An 18,645-nucleotide genomic window follows, 5' to 3' on the forward strand; every position below is an offset into this window, starting at 1 on the left:
AAAAAAATAGATGATAGATATAGAGTAGATGATAGCATAGATGATAGCATAGATAGATAGATAGATGATAGATAGCTGGATGAATTGGGAACAGTAATGATGACAGCTACATTCAGTAGCTCTGCAGTTGTGTGTTGGTATCTATGATCTTTAAAATACGTAATGATGATTCTGATATTGAGCTTTACATATTATGTATTTACAAAAAAAATGGCAGTAGTTGAACAAGGAATTGAATATAGTAATTTTATTTATTCTAATGTTGAAGTTAAAATTTACAGCTAATCAATTGTGAAGGTATCAATCTATGAAGGTGATCTAGATCCCAAGCATCAATATAAAGTGCGATTTCATTGGCATTATGTAACATCACCAAAAAGGATACTGATTACACTACAATTTTCAGTCTTCTGAGGTAAATGTATTCAGGTGAATATTTGAATCACAGAATATTCCACGTGGGATTTAATTTAGATTCTTCAAATCCATGAAGATAAGGGGAGATAATAAACGTATGCTTATCTCAAGTATTCAAAGTAAAGTTAAATCTCAACTCATTTATAAAAACATTTAGCACTTGGATTTGTATATGGTATTTTGGAGACAAATATAGTCAACTTAAAGAATCAAATTCAACGGTTTTCCCAAGTGATCATTATTTTAATTGATTCAGAGAGCTGTGGGGCACTTCATATACTAAAGCTACCCCATTTCATAATCACTTAAAGAGAAAAGGTTGTTTTGTCAATAAATAGCAAAACTGAACTTCAAGAAGATGGCAGACGGGGCACAAAGCAGTTTAGACAATGACAGCAAAGACCGCACATTTTTGCCAAAATCTAGTTTATCATAAATAAATGAATAAATGAGTAAATCAATATGTGGGTAAAACATTTTCTTTCAAGATAAAACTGACTTCTATTTTGCCTTTTGAGGAAAGTGCTCTTACCGCTTAGATTACTAATTTGTCAAATAGAAACTTTCAAATGAGAAAATAGATAATGGCCTTTTGCCTGACATACATATTGGGGCATAAATAAGGAACAGTAAGATGAGGGTTTTTTTTTTAGAATTTATTTATTTATTCATGAAAGACACAGAGAGAAGCAGAGACATAGACAGAGGGAGAAGCAGGCTCCCTACAGGGAGCCCGATGTGGGACTCCATCCCCAGATGTGAGGTCACACGCTGAGCCAAAGGCAGATGCTCAACCGCTGAGCCACCCAGCTGTCCCTAAAATGAGGTTTTTAAGTAAGTATTCCCTATGCAGTCATATAAGGGGCACATTACAAAATCAGGTGGAAAGTTAGTGGCTCATGGATTGTACATTCTCTGTCGCTAATCCAGTGTATGCCTAATAAAAAGAAAGGTGTGGAATATGATCAGGTTTTCTGGAATTTGTCTAGACCCATTCACCACCATAGGAAAGGAGAAAAACCAAATAGATACATCAAATTCTAGACATTTCATTCAGGAGTTAACAGACAAAATGTTCATACACATACATCTTGCTCTGTGTTCAGCAGAATAATGGCCTTATAAAGATGTGCGTGTCCGAATCTTCGGAACCTATCAATATGTTAGGAGAATTAAGACTGCAGAAGGATCTAAGGTTGCAAATCATCAGAGATTATCTAGGATCATCGGGATAATGTTTTCATCAGGCCTGATGTAATAATAATTTCTCCAGTACAGTAAGTGGAGGACCAAACTGGCTGCAGCTGGCTTGGCAGATGGAAAAGAGGAGGATGCACCATGCAATCCTCAGGTCTTGGAGTTACACACAACTCTGAATAATGTGAAACAGCTTGAGATGCAGGATGGTGGTCATTCTTTTTGGAGAAACAATCAAGGACAGAGGTACAGAACGTCAAAGCATGAAGTATACATAAAACTAGTGAATGAATGATATAAACTCCGTAATGTCTTAGAAATTTATCATCCAGCCAAATAAAAATGTGTCAGCAAAAAGGAAATAATCATGTCAGACTTGAGAGATGATATAAAACACTGGAGAGAACATAATCTTTGAAGTCAGAAAGATCTAGGTACAAAACCCATGACTGCCACTGACTAGCTGTGTACATGGACGACGAATCGCATCAAGTACCAGATTGACCATCCATAAAATGGGTAGACATTTAGCTTCCTAAGTAATAGTGAGAAGATAAAGTAAAAATATTATGAAAAGACTAGTATCTTGTCCAAAACACAGTAAGATTTTAGCAACTACTCGCTACTGAAAGTGATGAAATATCCTAGCCATCATTGGAAAAAAAAAAGTTAAAGATTTCATGAGGAACTAACCTTTGAGGAAATTTAAGAAGAGAGAGAGAAGGAGAGAGAGAGAGAGAGAGAGAGAAGCATGAATTGGTCAGAAGATGTGTAAGTAATGTTCTATTCTTATTGATTCTGTAAATTGAAACAAATCATTATTATATCCCACTACAAATATCGTCTATGTACTTAATGAATAGTAATTTATTGTGATAAATTGGTTTCTATCTGATGCAGTTCATTTTCTAATCGATAATATATACTGCTAAAGGCTATAGTATTTAGAAAGATCACTAATAATGCAGCATTTTATAAAATAGATCATAATAGCCTAAAATGAGTGCAATATAAACGTCTTGATGATTTTGACCTGGTCTATGCAAATGTTTTCCAAAACATATTTTAAAAGTCTTCCTATTTCTTTGGTAGTTGTTAGAATAACATATTTCACATGTGATATTCTAAGAGACTCTTCAAAACTAAAAAGAATATGTAAAGACCCTATAGTCATATAAATTTAGGAGACATTACATAATATACTCCCTCTCAAAAAGCCAAAATGTTCCACAGAAAAAATAATTTGTATTATACAGACTTAAAATTTAGGATAAGACAATGGGACAAATGGACTGCTAAAAAGGTTTATTTTTGGAAAGGGTGTCCAAGGAACATTTCTGCAACAAAGAAAATATTCTGTATCTATCGGTATCTGTTATCCAATACAGTAATCACTAGACAGATGTAGCTATCGAGCACCTGAAAGGCAGCTAATGAGACTGAGGAATGGGAGTTTTTCATTTCATTTCATTTAAATTTAATACCCACCTGTGGCTAATGACTATTTTATTAAGTAGCAGTTATGGGCTTTTAGTAATATGATTTTAGATAACTAAATCTGTGTCAATTTTCTCACAAATAATTTTAACATTTGTAGAGACACAGGCTTTTGATCCTAGGAGTAAATATTTCAAATAATTCCAATCAAAGTGACTGTATGATTGACATGACTTCATTCAAGGGAAGGGTTTAATAAGATGAAGAAAGTCATCGAAAATAACATATGACAATTCAGAAACGAATGTCAGTGTTGCTTGTACATTTGTTAAAATAAACCTCACTGAAAATTCAAAAATCCCTATTTGAAAAGTTTTTTGGTTTTGTTTTGTTTGGTTTTGTTTTTTGTTTTTCTTTTTGTTTTGGCAAAGGCAGTATAACAACAAAAATCTTGTTGTAAAAGCCTGAAATATAATATCATATTTTGGGGTCATAGTGAAAATTTTGAACTGTAGAAATTTAATTTAAATTCATGATCATGGGCAGCGCCGGTGGCCCAGTGGTTTAGCGCCGCCTTCAGCCCAGGGTGTGATCCTGGAGACCAGGGATCGAGTCCCACGTCGGGCTCCCTGCAGGGAGCCTGCTTCTCCCTCTGCCTGTGTCTCTGCCTCTCTCTCTGTGTGTTTGCCATGAATAAATAAATAAAAGCTTTTAAAAAATGTCTAAAAATAAATAAATAAATAAATAAATAAATAAATAAATAAATAAATAAATAAATTCATGATCGTATGTAGTAATTTTAACCATATAAAATTAACCATGCTTATTAGAAAAATCATTATTAAAAAAAATATTTCAGGTAAATGTAGCTGACCATCGGGCCCAGGAACCATAAAAATCACTTCACTACAGTAAAACTAAGCACACAGTTCATAGATGAGTAGAGAAAGATAGAAGCCAATTTGAATGAAGTAGAATTCCACATAAAAAGCATATAAGAAGGGCACCTGGGTGAGTTGGTGGGTTAAGTGTGTCAGCCTTTGGCTTGGGTCATGATCTCAGGATCCTAGGATCCAGTCCCACGTTGGGCTCCCTGCTCAGTGGGGTGTCTGCTTCTCCCTCTCATTCTCCCTCTGTGCGCTCTTTCTCTCAAATAAATGTTTTAAAAAAAGCAAGAGTGATAAAAGAATGATTTGATAAATTTCTTATAAATCTAAAACCATAAGTTTAAAATCAATGGTTGTGCTATAGCCAGAGTACAGAATGGCATTTTTAAAGTATTTAAAAAATTTTCATTTTACCTTTGAAGTTCTATTTGCCCACATATAGTATTACACTCAGTGCTCATCCCATCAAGTGCCCTCCTCAGTGCCCATCACCCAGTCACCACATCTCCCTGCCCACCTCCCCTTCCGCAGCCCTTTATTCGTTTCCCAGAGTTAGGAGTCTCTTATGATTTGTCTCCCTCTCTTTTCACTTTTTAAAATATTATGTACTATCTGGTAACTTCTTTTTAATTAGTTCTTTAAATGGCTACACATAGATTGTTGTCTATGTTCACAGGGTTCAACATTTGATCTACATTTACTGATTAAGTGTATGATCAATTTATTTTTATGAGTTTGAAGTGTCATGTGCATACATCGTTTTGATTTTTCCCTATATGTTAAATAATTTCTACATTTTATTTTTTTATTTTTTAAAGATTTTATTTATTTATGAGAGACAGAGGCAGAGACACAGGCAGAGGGAGAAGCAGGCTCCATGCAGGTAGCTGGATGTGGGACTCGATCCCAGGTCTCCAGGATCACACCCTGGGCTGAAGGTGGCACTAAACCACTGAGCCACCCGGGCTGCCCAATTTCTACATTTTAAATGTGATGCTTTCTTTACTCTTAATGATAGTGTCTCTTGACTAATATGTTTTATGGGAATTCAACTTTATATAAAGTGAGTCTCTTTTTCCTATTTATGTTTTGCCCTGAATACTATTTTATAACACATTACTATTGCCATCCACACAAACCCATCATGGGTTACATTTGTCTAGGAAATCTTTGTCTATTTTTATAACACGCTGCTCCAAAGAATCTTCTCTGGCAAGCTACCTATCAGTGGGGTTTGTTCTGCAACATAGCCTATAAATATTTAACTTTTATTTATAGATTTTAATCAGGATTCCCTCAAGGATGTGCATGAAATTCTGAGCAATTAAAAGTTTGCCAGGTAATTCTGATGCACGGCTAGTTTGGTGGACCTTTACACTAGGCTGTAAAGAAACTGATACGTTTTTAAAAGATTTAAAATTATCCTGGCCACATGTCATGCCAAAATAGCATCTAATAAAAGTTTAAGTATGGACCTAAAAAAGCAAGCCTAATTAGTTTTTATACTTTCAGATTACCATATGCGTTTCAAGGTGCTACAGTGGCTCGGTCTCTTTTCTTAAATATTTGCATTATTTAGAGAACAACTTAAATTGTGGCAAACTTGGACCCCTAAAAAACAGAACTTAAAGATGATACAAAAGTTTCAGCACCAACTTTAGAGATTGGTAGTTCAGAGTAGATACAGTGCACTGCTCCATGAGAAAGTACCTGGAACCAGGTTAACTCTGGAATCCTCCATGTGCAGTTTCTTTCTGGGCCATCAGATATGGGCCAGTTCCTAGCCAGGGGGAATGGCGTAAAGGGAGAATGGAGCAGAAGTAACTTCCTTATAAAAATGACATCTAGGGGGTGCCTGGGCAGCTCAGTCAATTAAGCATTTGCCTTGGGCTCAGGTTGATCCCAGGGTCCTGGGGTGGAGTCTGCTTCTCCCTCTCCCTTTGTCCCTCTCCCCCACCGCCTGCTCATGCCCTTGTTCTCTCTCTCAAAGAAATAAAATCTTTAAAAAATAATGACATGAGGAAGTTGCATATTTCATTTCCTTTCCTATCTCACTGGCAGGCCCTTAGTCACATTGAAATACGCTTCCATCAGGGTGGCTAAGAGCCTAGCTCAATTGAAGGAATTGCTGACACAAAATACAGAAGAATGGGTATGAAGGGGTAATTACCGATGTCACACAGAGTTTTTTCCCTCTGGCTGAGGCTTAATTGTCTGCATTATCTAAAGATCTATCTCCAGTCCCCTACCCTTTGTGTTTATCCTCCCTTTATACTCTCCTGCCCTATTAAACCTTCAGCTTGCCAAAAGTCTTCAACTCCACTCTCAGATTCTTACCTAATCTCTAGACCTCATATCCAACTGGCCGGTCTCCTTGGAGGTCCAGTCTTACCCTCAAACTCAGTATCTTCCGAACCACACTGACAACTTTTGCTCCCTCATCACAGGTACTTCCTCCTTTGTTCCAATTGTAAGTCATTTGCTTCCACATCTGCCTCTAGTTACTGCGTTAGACTGTGAGCCATTTGAAGGCACAAAGCAGCTGCTTAATCACCGCTAGTTGCAAGAATTAAATAAGTAGTGATATTAAGGAATTCTAGAATTGTATAAACTGGAGAAAATGATAGAATCTTTCCATTTGAAAGACCTCAAAAAGCCACAAAAACCAGACTTCTAACAAGCACGAGAATTCCAATCGTAATACAATATCATATTGGTATTAAACACAACCATTGTGTATTAGGGACTCATTATCTTAAGAGTTGAAGAAATTGCCGTCATTTCTGTAAAGCTATAATTCTTAGAATGTTCTATCTTACATTGTGGGGAAATGGGATCTTTTGTGTGTTACACACCTTGATCAGAGTTTCGGATAACAATAAAAAGCATTCTACATTCTCTATACCAAACGTTCAAACACAAACTGGCACAGAATACAGAAAGATTTATATAACTCAGATCTCTTCAACTTTAATATGAGACTTTGGAGTTAACTATTGTTATCTATAAAAAATGATGTAATTATCATAAGAGAAGCAATATTCACATATATATTTTCCTCCAATCTTTAAATTAAATGTTAAACTCAGCATCACCTGACCAAGACAGCATAATTTAGATGCAAAACATTTTGGCTCACTGTGAAACCAATATAATTTACTCACACCAATAAAAGTAATTGCTGAAAAGAAAGATTTATTATTCAGTCAATCCAATATATTATAAACACAAACCAATATACAGTGGCAATCAATTTATTATACTATATAAAGCATTTCATGTGGAAACCAATTTATAATAAACCAAAGACTTAGTGCCAACCACATTTTTAAAAAGCTTGATATAATATTCACATAAATTCCGTGCAAAAAAATTCAAGCTTGACTTTATAGATGTCCCAGACAGGAACATTGCTCTTCTTCTTTTTTTTTTTTTTTTTCCCAGGGTCGTCAACTTCCAAGAAAGTCAAAGATTTGTAAAACCTCGTTTTCTTTTCATTGTGAATATGAAACAAAGGAATCATTAACAAAACAGAAGTGGATTCTCTTTTAAAAGCTTAAGAATTCTTCAAATCTGATAAGTAGTGGAACTCACTGTGAAACAGCAGCTGTAGAATCACATTTTTGCTGACTTCGATTTTATTTAAAGAAACAATTTAGCAGCATGGATTTTGCAAACACTAACACATTTCTCCAATTCACATTTTAGATTTGCTGTAGCCAAAGGAGCACTTGCCAAAGTAATAAAGCCTTTGCAACTTGAAATGGGTAGGTGTTTCCAAAACATTTCAATTATTCTCCTGATGACTCCCAGAGATGCAGGGCGAAACTGATTTAGGTATGCAAAATGAGACATTTAGAGGCAGTCCCAACGTCCTCTCTCACACAATCCCATCTCTTCTGTCCTTTACACATGAATAATTATGTGCAGGGCTTTCTGGGGATTAACAAGTAAGAAAGAGAAAAATCAGGCAGGGAAACTTTAGGGGACAGCTTTCCAAATTCGTTTCAATGTGATTCGACTAACTCACATTCATTACAGTGTGTCCAATCTTACTGCTGATGAGACAACCAAAAATAATAGGCCTAGTAATCACGGTGGCAAGTCATTGACTCCCAAGTATCTTTTGGGATTTCCTCCACAAGTAATGACAAGAGCATATACTCTCAAGCCTGTGAGCATAGATTATGCAGGACTAACTCTAATTTTAAGATGCTCAATTTATATCTAGTATGAGTTATATTTTAAAATTCAAATAAATCATACTAGGTAATCTGCATTTTACTTGGTGACATGGGCAGATGCCTGCAATTAAAGTGATCCTTTATTTTATAAAATTCGTCTTCTCACTGTTTTAATCAAGGATTGCTAAATTAATTAAACCAAGAGGCCATTTAGATGAGTGGCGGGGGGCTAATACTATGGTGACCAGCATAAACAAACAAAAGGTAAGCCTTGTTAATGCCTCAAGACTACAAATCACAAATAGCCAACTGGGCTTGAAGCTACAGCCAAACAATAATTTACTTGTTTTACTTTCACCATTTCTCCTTAAAGGTGTCTCCCAGGAGCTCCTGTGTGCATGGAAAGCTCCTATTTACTGCTGGTTTGGCGCTGCCCGGTTGGAATGGGTTTTGCTCAGATAAACTCTTAGAATTTTGACACACCTCAGTTTATCTTTTAACAGACTTTACTTTTCCCTAGCAGTTTAAAATACCTCTGTATACCTCGTCTTAGACAAATCAAAATCCTGGTCACTTTCTTGTTCTCTCAGCTCTCAACCTCACTTCCCCCCACCCCCTTCTCCCGCTTACCATTCCTTACTATGAAACAATAGAATTTTAAGTTTGGAAGGATCACTGAAGAGCTCCAGTGCATTATTTGGTTGTAGGATGTGTAAACTGAGGGCTGGGGGTAATCAACACTCAGCCTACCATCCAATAGCTGTAAGGTCCTTTCTCTATGGCAATGTCTGTGCATAGTGATTTTAAAGTAACTGATGACTTTGAATTCTATCTGCTGGGCAGCTTGCTAAGACTTTCATGATCTATATATACACTGAATAATACTTTTAAAAAACCCTTATGAATTCAGTTACATAATTTTTCCTATCATTTCAAATAATGAAGCATATTCAGCTAGTAAGCTTATTAGTTGATTAAAAATCCACCATGTTTATAATGGAAACTTTGTTATATAAGATCTATGACTTTTCCATTCTTTCCATGCTGATCCAAGTGTATAAATACAAATGCAGAAAATTATAACTCTGCATAGCTCCCACTCCAGGCCCTGTGTTTCCTCATCGGTCTAACTTCTCTGTATCCCACCCTATTTTTAGGCCACTGCTTTGTTAAGGAAAAACATAAAACACATACACATGAACAGGTAAATAGGAACAATTTGAAGAAAACATACACTTGGAGATTATATATTTATATATTAACTATATATAGTAAATATATGAGAGTTAATTAAAACACTGACTTACTTCCAGGAGGATTTACTGAACAATCAATTCAGAGGACAGCATTAAAATGGGGATAGAGATAGTGAGAATATTGGGCAAGCTTCTGGAAGAAAAGGTGGCAATTTCAATAGAGTTACCACTAGGCCGCAAAGTAACTTTGTATTAGAAAAAAAAAAAGTGCTTGGGGCACCTGGGTGGCTCACTTGGTAGAGCTCTGCCTTTGGCTCAGGTCAAAATCCCGGGGTCCTGGGATGGTGCCCCTCATCCCATCAGGCTCCCTGATCAGTGGGGAGCCTGCTTTTCCCTCTCCTGCTCCCCGTGCTTGTGCTAGCCTTCTGTCAAATTACTGAAATCCTTCAAAAAAAGAAAAAAAAAAGCTCAATCTAGATGGATACAATGCTAAAAGGAATCTTCTCTAGGCAGACCAATTAGCAAAAATGTGCTCCCTTTTGGATGATCAAGTATAAGGAAGAGTCCTTCTTCCAGGCTGGTGCAGCCCCATGCTGGAGCTTATAGTGTGGAAAGCAAACCTGAAGTTGGCTATCAGTTGCCACTCCTACCCACTTACTGGGTGCCCTTGGAAAGGATAGAGTGGGGGGTGCATGGGGGGTGCATTCAATTAACTCCAACTCTTGGTTTCCACCTAGGTTGCAATCTCAGGGTCGTGATCTCAGGGTTGTGAGACCAAGCTCCAAAATAGGCTCCATGCTCAGGGCAGAATCTGCTTGAGGTTCTCTCTCTTCCTCTCCCCCTGCCACACCCCCTTGTGCTCTTGCTTGTTCTCTCTAAAATAAATAAATAAATCCATTTTTTTTTTTAAGGACACAATTTGTACAAATTTATGAAGTAGAATAGAGGCTCAGAAAGGTAGTGAAAACAATCACACCTCCCGTGCAAATAATGTAAAATAGCATCAGTCCAATCTCAAGTAGGCTTAGATATATACTCAGTTTGTACAATAACCTTGTTTCCTCTTTGTCCTTCTTTGATAGAAGTAGTACCTGAACTTGGCTAGGTAGTACAAGATGATCAAAGATGAAAAATAAGATGGTACAATCTTAAACGGAAGGAAATTTTTGAATTTTACTATTTTACTATTTATTATTATTATTATTATTATTATTACTATTATAGTGTCAAGGAAAGAATTCAATTATGTCTTAGGTTGATGTAGGTAGCTCATTTTTCCCATCATCATATTGCCATTTCAGATATTGCAAACATTTTTTCCTCTTAATGAATTCCATGAGAGCAGTCTGTTGCCTGATTACTGTATCTCCAGCATATCATAATACTTAAAAGAAATATTTGCTGAATGAATGGACAAATGAATGGATGTGATATGTAAATATAAATTTGTGTGGTTAGACAATACATTATAATGTGTGGGTATCTTAATCTGTCCAGGCTACTATAGTAAAACATCACAGCCTGGGTAGCTTGAAAACAACAGAAATGAATTTCTCACAATTCCTGAGGCTGAAAGTTCAAAGTAAGAGTACCAATATGGTCAGGTTCAGATGAAGGTCTCTTTCTGGGTTGCAGATTGCCAATATCTTTCTGTGTCCTCACATTGCTGAAGGGGCTAGGGAGCTTTGTGGGGCTTCTTTTATAAGAACACTAATCCCATTCATGAGGGCTCTGCCAAAGACCATTACATGACTCTAATGTCATCATCTCTGGGGTTAAGATTTAGCACATGAATTTGGGGGGAACATATTTAACTGGAAAATAAGATTGGATGCTTGAAAACGAAATCTCCAATAATCCCAAATCCAGCTTTCCCAGGACTTACTTCCATTTCTCTGTACTGAATTGTCATTGCAAATATTTCTAATGGGTTAAATAACGGGTATAAGAATAAAAATAAAGTAGACTTGAGCAGATTTATTTGCAGATAAACTACATGACCTCGTTAGTAAGAGATATATAGTGTAAAACAAGAAAAGTAGTCAAATTTAAAAGATAAAAGACTACTATATTGTCATATTAGGAGGTATTATCTTTTGCAGTAGATTGATTTTTGAATTAATGAATTCCCCATCATAAGTCATGTTTCAGAAAACTGGATAAATACCTTTTCTGAAGTATTCATTCATCCTTTTCAATTATTCATTCAATTAATAAATAATTATAGAACATCAAATATTTGCCAGATACTAGGTCAAGAACTAATCATTCAACAAGATAAAGATAGATATCATTCTTATCCTCATAAATGAAGATTTCCTTAAAAACCATTAAATTTATAATCATATTAAAGACTGACCTAGGATCAGTGGTGAAGGTAGTTGACCACCAAGATCCTCTCCCAGAATAATATTCAATTCTACTATTGGCTGATAGAAAAGCAGCAAGGTATAGTACCTAAGGGTAAAGACCTGAGACCCTTAGGTATAGACCTAAAGGTTTCAATCTTATATTACCAGTGAATTAGACAAGATATTTAATATATTTTTAAAGATTTTATTTATTTATTCATGAGAGACACACAGAGAGAGGCAGAGACATAGGCAGAGGGAGAAGCAGGTTCCCTGCTGAGCAGGGATCCTGATGTGGGACTCGATCCCAGCACACAGGAATCATGACCTGAGCTGAAGGCAGATGCTCAACCACTGAGCCACCCAGGTGTCCCAAAGATATTTAATATTTATGTACTTTGTTTTCCTCATTTATTAAATGGAGATAATACTTAAAATAGTCTGATAAAATTTAAATGAAGAATGAATGTTATTTTAGTAACATACTTATCACTAACATACTTATTCACATATTAAGAACTTTATACAAACTTGCTAAATAAAGATCTTTATGGGATCTTTAAAACACTAGACTTCTATGCACATTTGAAAATATGTGCTTTTAGTATAGTGGTACTGATCCTAACTTCAAAGAAGTTCACTGATAAACTTATTCCTCCATACAATATAATAGGTTGATTGGTGGACTTAATTGGGGCATAGTATAATGTCAATGTGTTATTTAGTATTGTTTCTGGAAATATATTAGAAGTCAAATGATTAACGTGGTGTAGAAGTAATGAAAAGGAAATACATGTGTTTATTGTTTTAGATAAGTAATAAAGATGAACAAAGTCCAACCCCAAAGAAAGAATCAAGTAACATGGGCAGCCCGGTGGATCAGCAGTTTAGCACCTGCCTTCGGCCCAGGGTGTGATCCTGGAGTCCTGGGATTGGATTCCATGTCAGGCTCCCTGCGTGGAGCCTGCTTCTCCCTCTGCCTGTGTCTCTGCCTTTCTCTCTGTGTGTGTCTCTCATGAATAAATACAATATCTAAAAAAAGAAACAAAAAAGAATCAAGCAACATTTTTTTGAGTGCCTATCAGAATTTACCTGTGCAGGATAGGTTAGGTTATAATCATAAGGCAGTAGCTTATGTAGTTGAATAAGTAAGGACAATACCTGTGTCACTATTATTAAAAAGTACAGAATAACTGGAAATTATCTTATTATGATTGAGCATTATAGACACCATCCGCCATAAGAGATGGAAGAAAAGGAAAAAAAAGTAACCTGAATGGGCCAAATCAGATGTGTTTGACCTCTTCTCACCCCAATTCTGCCTTCTCACCTTTTAAATCCATCCCTCACTTTCATTCTCAAATGGTATGCTCTTCATATCTTGTCTTGGGCTTTGTATGCTATAGGAGCTGAACAAAAAATTAACTGAAAATCACTAACTGTTGTGCATTTTTCTTCCCAAAGTAGATGACCTTGATTCCTGAGAGTTTGAATTGGAAATCCAGTCTACGGCCATAGCACCCTGAATGCACCCGATCTCATCTGAATTGGAAATCAATGACTTATGGATGTGAGCTTCCCCCACTGGACCCTAGAATAGTCTTCTTTGGGAATTCCAAGCCATGAGCAAAGAGCAATTTACATTGAGAAAAATTCCCCTCTCTGAGGAATTTGACATTTAGGGGTGATTTATTATAGCTTAGCTATGCTTGTAACATTCTTAAGAGTGTCTTATGTATACATATGCCTACATATGAAAACTTGGATTTATTTTAATCCCCTGGAATTAAATATTTTTATGCTTGTTGAATAGAAATCTAGAAACATATTATTTGTTTTATATTCACCCAAACTATCCATGTAAATAAATGAATATATTAATATGTTTAAATCTAGCATAGAAATAGCACATAAGAGCTTATCTGATCAATTGCTGAAGGGTCTTTGTAATACAGTTGTTTCAGGGAGACAAACCATTACAAAATAGATTTCATGTACATTAACTTTCAAATGATATTTGCTATTAAGTGGAGAAGGGTCAAAGGGTGAGAAGGAATTAATAGTTATTCGGCACCTAAATTCCTTTAACTGCTATGTGTTTTAAAGATAGCCTATCCCTACTTTTGTATAATAAAGATTTCTGTATTTAAAATAACAGTTAACACTTACTGAGAAGTTATTATGTACCAGGCACTGTTCCAAATATTAACTCGTTTAATATATACTAACTTATTAATGCTTATTAGAATTAATTTTAATTAATTATTATTAATTCTAATAAGTAGATTTTTGAAAATGAGGCAGAAAAAGCCTAGGTAACTTGCCTAAAATTATACAGTTGCAGTGGTGGAGTAAAAATCTCATTCAGTAGGTACAATCATATTCTATGCTCTTAATTCTAAGTTTCAACTACTTCATATTGACTAGTATTTGTATGTATTAGAAAGCGAAACAATTTATATTTTTGCCTTGTTGAGCTTTGCTACCCCAAGGAAAACTTGCCATGATGTGGGAAATAAAAAATGATGTTAGGATGTAAAAGAATTTTTCTTCAGAGATGAGAACACAGGGAGGTCATTTTAGGTGCTTTCTTATCTACTTCAAAAAATTAAAAGATTATTTCAGCCAAGACATCAGAAGAGTTGCAGAACTGAATTGTTTTGAAGGTCAAGAAGGACCAAAGATATGGCTGGTTCTTGGGTAGCCATCTTATTACTAGAAAGATTATGCTTTAAGGTTCCCCTATTTCAGGTGATGCAACTAGAAATAGATTCTTACAAATAAATCTTTTGATTAAATGTGTATAATTTTATTTTTTTATTTTTTTAATATATTTTTTCCTTTATTTATTTATGATAGTCACACACAGAGAGAGAGAGAGAGGCAGAGACACAGGCAGAGGGAGAAGCAGGCTCCATGCACCGGGAGCCCGATGTGGGATTCGATCCCGGGTTTCCAGGATCACGCCCTGGGCCAAAGGCAGGCGCCAAACCACTGCGCCACCCAGGGATCCCCTAAATGTGTATAATGTTAACAAAAAGAATAATGAGGAAAGTCTGTTGTTAAATAAAAACTATTTTGTTAGTAAGGAAAGATGTTAAAAAAGTTGTGTTTGTTAAGTGAAGTGGGCTCAATCTAGTAAAAACTTATCTTTTGGCTTTAAATATATATAGAGAGTACACTAGTTTGCAAATTATCTTCATAAATAGATTATAAAGGGCACCTGGGTGGCTCAGTCAGTTAAGCATGTGCCTTTGGCTCAGGTCATGATTCCAGGGTCCTGGGATGGAGCCCTGCATTGGGCTTTCTGTTCAGCGGGAGTCCGCTTCTCTCTCTCCCTCTTCCTGCCCATTCTCTCTCCCTCTCTCTTACTCACTCTCTTAAATAGATACATAAAATCTTTAAAAAAAGAAATAGATTACAAAAAGATTTTTAAAAAGGAAATTAAGAAAAAAAAATAAAACAGCAGTTTTAAGGGACTTTGCAGTTTAAAATTTCTGGATTTTCATTGTCGTTACCCAAGTCATTACAAGCTCCTATCTACTGTAAGCTAGTAAGAAAATTAGTTGACTACTTCTTGCAGCCCTTTTCTGAGAGTGCAATGACATCTTATAGGAGTGTATTTTGACATGCTCATTAACAAGATGGCAGTACATTTTCCCCTCATTATATCTAGTGGTGTTCTTGAGAACTTGTCTGCAGGATTCCTGCTCTTATTCAAATGGGTAGGAAAGAAATCATTGATTTATATTTGCTTGGGGTATATATAGATGCCAAATATGGGAAAGTGGGTTAATAGGTGTGTATACATGTGGAGAGAGTGTTTAGTCCTGTATTTGTTGTTAAGTTTTTTTAGTAACTAGACGGAAATGAGACCGCCAAGGCAAGCGAGGGTCCAAGAACAGATTTTATTGCAGGCACCCTCGGGCGAGGTTCCCCGACTCACGGGGGAAAGAGAGTGAGTCGAGGAAGTCGCCCCAAGACAAGGTGGTAGGGGGTTTACATAACGTTGTAAGGCAGAACGGTTTCCTATTGGTTGGCTCATATGCAAAGGAAGGATTGCAATCCAACCAGTCAGAGTGACCCTCACTATGCAAAGGAAGGATTGCAATTCGACCAGTCAAAGGTGACTTCCTCCTCTGGGGTTTGAAGGGCATTGGGTTCGGTTGAGGAAGTCCAAAGGAGAGGTGTAAGGGTCTGCTCAAGCTGTCATCCCAAGTGGAGGTGGTGACAGGAACTTCAGCCATTTTGGCGTATCCGCCATCTTGAGGAGTTTCCCTTCCCGCCTGGCCCCAACATTCCGACCTTTTGTTTTATATAATGGTGTCGGGGGCGTCGACTCTGCTCTGGCTACTTCCTGCTGACGGTGGGGCGTCGTTGTAGGGGTAGTCGGATGTGGGCAGGCGAGAGTATGGGTGAAGTAAAAGTTGGTTGACAGATACCCGGGTGAGTTCTTGCAGGCGTTCCTGTAAACATCGAAACAAGCAAGGGGCGACAGAGATGAGAAGAAGGATTAGGCATAGGGGTCCCGCCAAAGGGAGTAGCCATGTTACCCAAGTGTGGGGGTCTAGGCCCCAGAAAGACGAGCCCTGGCGCCTGGTCTGGATTCGGTCTCTGAGTTCTTTAACTTTGGAAGTAACTATACCTGATTGATTAACAAAATAGCAACATTCCTCATTTAAGTACAGACAGGTTCCACCTTTTTCGGCGGTCAAAAGGTCGAGAGCCCGTCGATTTTGCAGGGTAACAGCTGCCAAACTAGTGACCTGAGTCTGTAGGGCCGTGAGGGAGTCAGCGATCCGTTCCATGTCATCGTTCAGAGCTTGGGAAAGTTTATAATAAAAGTCTATGGAAGTTCCCATTCCCGCCACTCCTGTAGCGACCCCAGTAGTTATTCCTGCTCCTATCAGAAAGGGGAGAAAGGCAGCCCTTTTTCTCCGGTATTGGAGAAATAATGTGGACTGGAGCTGGGAATCGGAGTAAATGTTGGTTGAGGGAGACAGGAGGATAAACGTGCAGTCTAGGGAATCATTAGCAGTTAAACAACGGTAAGTGCCCTGGGGGCATGAGAGAAATATTCCCGAGGGGGCGCAGTATGGAAGAGAGGAATTAGTAATGTTGGCAGCTGCAGGAGTGAGAGAGTTAGAGGAATTAATGATCGGTATATTCCCCCCAATAGGTCCAATATGGACTGTCTGATTGGTGATCGTGGAGTTGGGGAGCGTCCAATTAGTTGGGAGAGGGATTCCAACGATATTAGAGAGTGTAGAGAAGGGAAAACAGATCCAGCAGTTGCTGTCCCCGGTTTTGGAGAAATTTCGCCATAAGTTATAGCTGGAATTTAGGAGGGCTGTCGTTAGCTGCTCGGTGGTGGGAACTTTCTTGATGTCATCAAGGGAAATACTCTTATAGGTCAACTGGTTTGAGGTCTGGAGTTGGTGGATGACCCTCTGTCGGGTCTGCTCCTGGCCAGCCTGGTCTTGGACTCCCCCCCCATCAGAGAGGCCCACATGGCTTAGATAAGTCCAGCATACTTTACCAGTCTTGGGGTACCGGCTGCAAGGGGATCGGCTGGTTTGAGAAAGTTCAGACATCCAAAAGGTTCCTTCGGCATGTCTTGAAGTACAGGTGATGGGTGTCTTCCCTGAGTAACAAGTTCTGGGCATGTGGGTATAAGATGAAAAGTAGCGCGAGGTACCGCTGCCTTTCATGCAATCACATTCTACCGCTTGGATCGGGGGGCTCAGGAGAAGTATGAGAAGGAGCCCTAGCCATGCAGAGTTTGGTGGGTCCTACCATCTGGGAGGTCCATTCGATACCTGTGGGTGCCCGTTTAAGGTTGTTGATGTGCACCCATGCCGTATGTCCCAGCAATTTTGCCGCGGTTGGGGTGGTGAGGATGACCGTGTGAGGTCCGGTCCATCGGGTCTGCAGGGATCCTGGCTGCAGATTTCTGAGAAGGACCTGGTCCCCTGGGGATAAGTCTCGTGGAGAGGCTTCCTCGGAGGCATTGTCGGTCGGGGCCGGAATGACAGCATCAGCATGGGCTCTCAAGAGGGCCCGGAGGAGGGTAAGGTAAGGCAGATAGGATAAAAGAGGTGGAGGAATGGCCGGGAGGTTGTGGTTGATAAGGAAGGGCCGACCATACAGTAACTCAAAGGGACTCAAACCTGATGGTCCTCGGGGGGACGCCCGGAGTCTGGTGAGAGCTATAGGTAACAGTGTGGGCCACGACAGGCGAGTCTCCAGGGTAAGTTTAGTGAGTTGAGCCTTAAGTAGCCCGTTGGCCCTTTCCACCTTACCCGAAGACTGAGGGTGGTAGGGGATGTGCAGCTTCCAGGTAATGTTGAGGCTCTCGGCCACCTGTTGGGTCACACTGGAGATAAATGCCGGCCCGTTGTCTGACTGTAGGGTCCGGGGTAACCCAAACCTCGGGATGATGTGCTCAATGAGGATTGTGGCCACCACATCTGCAGTCTCTCTGGCTGTGGGGTATGCCTCAATCCATCCTGTAAAAGTATCAACCAAAGTCAGTAGATAACGAAAGGCTTTATGGCGGGGCATGTGAGTGAAGTCCAGCTGCCAGTCTTCACCGGGCTGATGGCCTCGGAGCTGATGGTTAGGCCCCGGCCTGCGGATTCCTCCCTGTGCATTTACGGCCGAGCAGGTTTTACAAGCCCTATGGACAGCCTCAATCACCTTAGGTAGGGATGGATAGTAAAACAGGGGCTGGAGAAACTGGTTCAGTGCCCTTGGGCCAATATGGAGAGATTGGTGGATATCAGTAATTAGGGTATGGGCCAGGTTTTCTGGGAGGGCAATCTTCCCTCGGATGTAAATCCATCCTTTACTTTCTGCCTTTCCTCCCAGGGCCTGGAGGGCTTGAGTTTCCTTTATAGAGTAGGAAGGTCGATGAGGGGTATTAAGGAAGAGGATGGGAGATATTGGGTTACTTAAGGCCGTTTCCCTGGCCACT

General features: G+C 38.6%; 1 protein-coding gene across 1 annotated transcript; it reads right to left on the minus strand.

Annotated features, from left to right (window-relative positions):
* Positions 1–15,982: 15,982 nt before the first annotated feature.
* Positions 15,983–17,335, minus strand: LOC119876162 (syncytin-1-like). The gene has a single exon (XM_038533705.1). The coding sequence runs from the start codon at positions 17,333–17,335 to the stop codon at positions 15,983–15,985; it is 1,353 nt and encodes a 450-aa protein (XP_038389633.1).
* Positions 17,336–18,645: the final 1,310 nt, after the last annotated feature.

Source organism: Canis lupus, chromosome 3, assembly GCF_011100685.1.
Source record: "Canis lupus familiaris isolate Mischka breed German Shepherd chromosome 3, alternate assembly UU_Cfam_GSD_1.0, whole genome shotgun sequence".
Lineage (NCBI taxonomy): Eukaryota > Metazoa > Chordata > Mammalia > Carnivora > Canidae > Canis > Canis lupus.